The following is a 2,014-nucleotide window of genomic DNA, read 5'->3' on the forward strand; positions in this document are numbered from 1 at the left end:
GCATTCAATCACACTTTCCTACTATTAATTAGGGTTTCTGTCCAGTACGTGATACTAACTTTGAAATCGGAGGGTCTTTCCCACGTGAGGCAAAGGTGCATTCACCCCTTATCTATTTTGCAGATTAGGGTTCCGATGACAGTACTAAGGTTCTGATCAGACACCATGAGGAGCCGTTGTGTTCTCTGCGCTGCTATAATCGTTATCAGATTTTTCCCACTTATAATTGGTCTGTGGGAAGCAAAAGAGTTCTCTTTGAAAAACGACCATGGTGGAAGGAGGTCCAAAGACACCGCTCGACCCAAAGAACCTGCTAGGTGGGGGAGGAGATAAATCCCCACCAGGCACTCCGAGAAAGCCCAATTGCGGACATGGGAAGAAAACAACCAACAAGAGCAACCCCCTGACCGTCCTGGATGGCTCCAAGAATAGGGAGGGCAGGACGGCCATAGAGTTCACACGGAGGAGTAAATCCCATCGAGGAGGGGAGTCAGTTGCACACTCAAAAAGCGTGCACAACAGTGAAGACATCCTTGACAAAAAGAGGCAAGAGATCGAGGAATTTGCTCATTTGATCAAGAGACGAGAACACGAGATTCGAGAGATAGAACGGATTCAAGAGCATCCTAAGGACTCTGGACTTTCACGAAGAAATTCTAGGGGAGACAGATATGCAATGGTGGAGTACAAGAAGGCTCCTTCACGAAGAAGAAAGAGCAGGAGTAGGAGCCCTACTCCAAGATGGAAAGAAACTTCCCCACAAAAAAGAAGAAGCAGAAGTCTAAGCCGAGCTTCAGAATAGCGAAGGGATTCTTCACGAAAAAGAAGTAGGCGCCGAAGCCCCACCCCCGAAGAAAAGGGGACCAGGAAGCACCATAGGGACATGTACGAGAGACCTGATACTGATTGGGCCAAGGTCGTGGCTTACAAAACTAAGGAGCATGAGGATCGAACAATGACTGCACTAGAAGCAGCATGGAAAGCCATAAGTAACATAGCGGCTTCCCCCTTCGCAAGAAAACTGCAAGAAGCACAGTTGCTGAGCAGAGTGAAGCACGGTGCGTTCGTTCTTTATAAGACAAACGCAGACCCAGTAGCTCACATACAACATTACCAGCAGGCTATGTTCATGCATGATGGGGATGATGCCATTATGTGCAAGATGTTCCCATCAAGTCTAGGGAAGGTGTCTTTATCTTTGTTCCATAAACTGGGACCGCGCTCCATATGAGGATGGAGGCAATTGGCTGAGGAGTTCACTACTCAGTTCTTGACAAGCAGGAGAGCCCCAAAGATGTTTGAAAGCCTCTCCACAATGAAGCAGGGGGAGAGTGAGCCGATCAGGGACTATGCTAAGAAGTACTGGGAGACTTTCAACGAGATTGAAAGTTGTAGCAAAGAATATGCCATTGCTACATTCAAAACTGGGTTGCCTGTTCGGGGAGAGTTGCGCCAATCATTGAACATGAATCCGGTAGCAATGTTGGCTAAATTAATGGAGCGTATCGAGCAACATGCCAGGATGGAGGACGACATACTCTGTGAGGATGGCAAGATTGTTGCCGAACAGACGAAGGGGCCTACAAAGAAAGTAGACAAACCAGAACCTAAGACTTACAGAGAAAGGAAAAAGTATAGGCAGGCTAAGAAAGAGCCGTGCAAAGAAAGGCAAGTACCTGATCCCAAGTCGTTCTTTCAATAACAATGGTTTGGAAAGAACCCATTTATAGAATTCTTTAGCGAATAAAGAATTGGCCCTATTTTAAGTGGCCCCCAAGATTGGAAGGAGATAAAAATGAGAAGTGGGCTACGAGTCAGCACTGCAGTTACCACAAAGATTGGGGCCACCTGACTGAGGATTATAAGATGTTTAAAAGGCACCTTGATGATCTAGTCTCTCGAGGTTACCTCAAGGAGTTTATCTAGGAAGAACCTAGAGATAATGGGAAAGCATTGGAGATAGATTATGAACAGAATCCAAAAGGTGTGATCCATATGATACATGGGTTGGCCA

The 2,014-nt window shown here is 46.3% G+C and overlaps 1 protein-coding gene across 1 annotated transcript; it reads left to right on the top strand.

Annotated features, from left to right (window-relative positions):
• The first annotated feature begins 883 nt into the window (after nucleotides 1-883).
• On the top strand, nucleotides 884-1,702 carry LOC131306812 (uncharacterized). The gene is made up of 2 exons (XM_058333238.1): nucleotides 884-1,058; nucleotides 1,233-1,702. The coding sequence occupies exons 1-2, from the start codon at nucleotides 884-886 to the stop codon at nucleotides 1,700-1,702; spliced, it is 645 nt and encodes a 214-aa protein (XP_058189221.1).
• The last annotated feature ends 312 nt before the right edge of the window (nucleotides 1,703-2,014 follow it).

Source organism: Rhododendron vialii, chromosome 11a (assembly GCF_030253575.1).
Source record: "Rhododendron vialii isolate Sample 1 chromosome 11a, ASM3025357v1".
In the NCBI taxonomy this organism is placed as follows: domain Eukaryota; kingdom Viridiplantae; phylum Streptophyta; class Magnoliopsida; order Ericales; family Ericaceae; genus Rhododendron; species Rhododendron vialii.

Bases quoted from the DNA above. Each gene is read 5' to 3' on its own strand.
- LOC131306812 (XM_058333238.1), top strand. From the start codon at position 884: ATGTACGAGAGACCTGATACTGATTGGGCCAAGGTCGTGGCTTACAAA. The intron at 1,059-1,232 runs GTGCGTTCGTTC...GCTCCATATGAG, and splicing joins GCTGAGCAGAGTGAAGCACG to GATGGAGGCAATTGGCTGAG.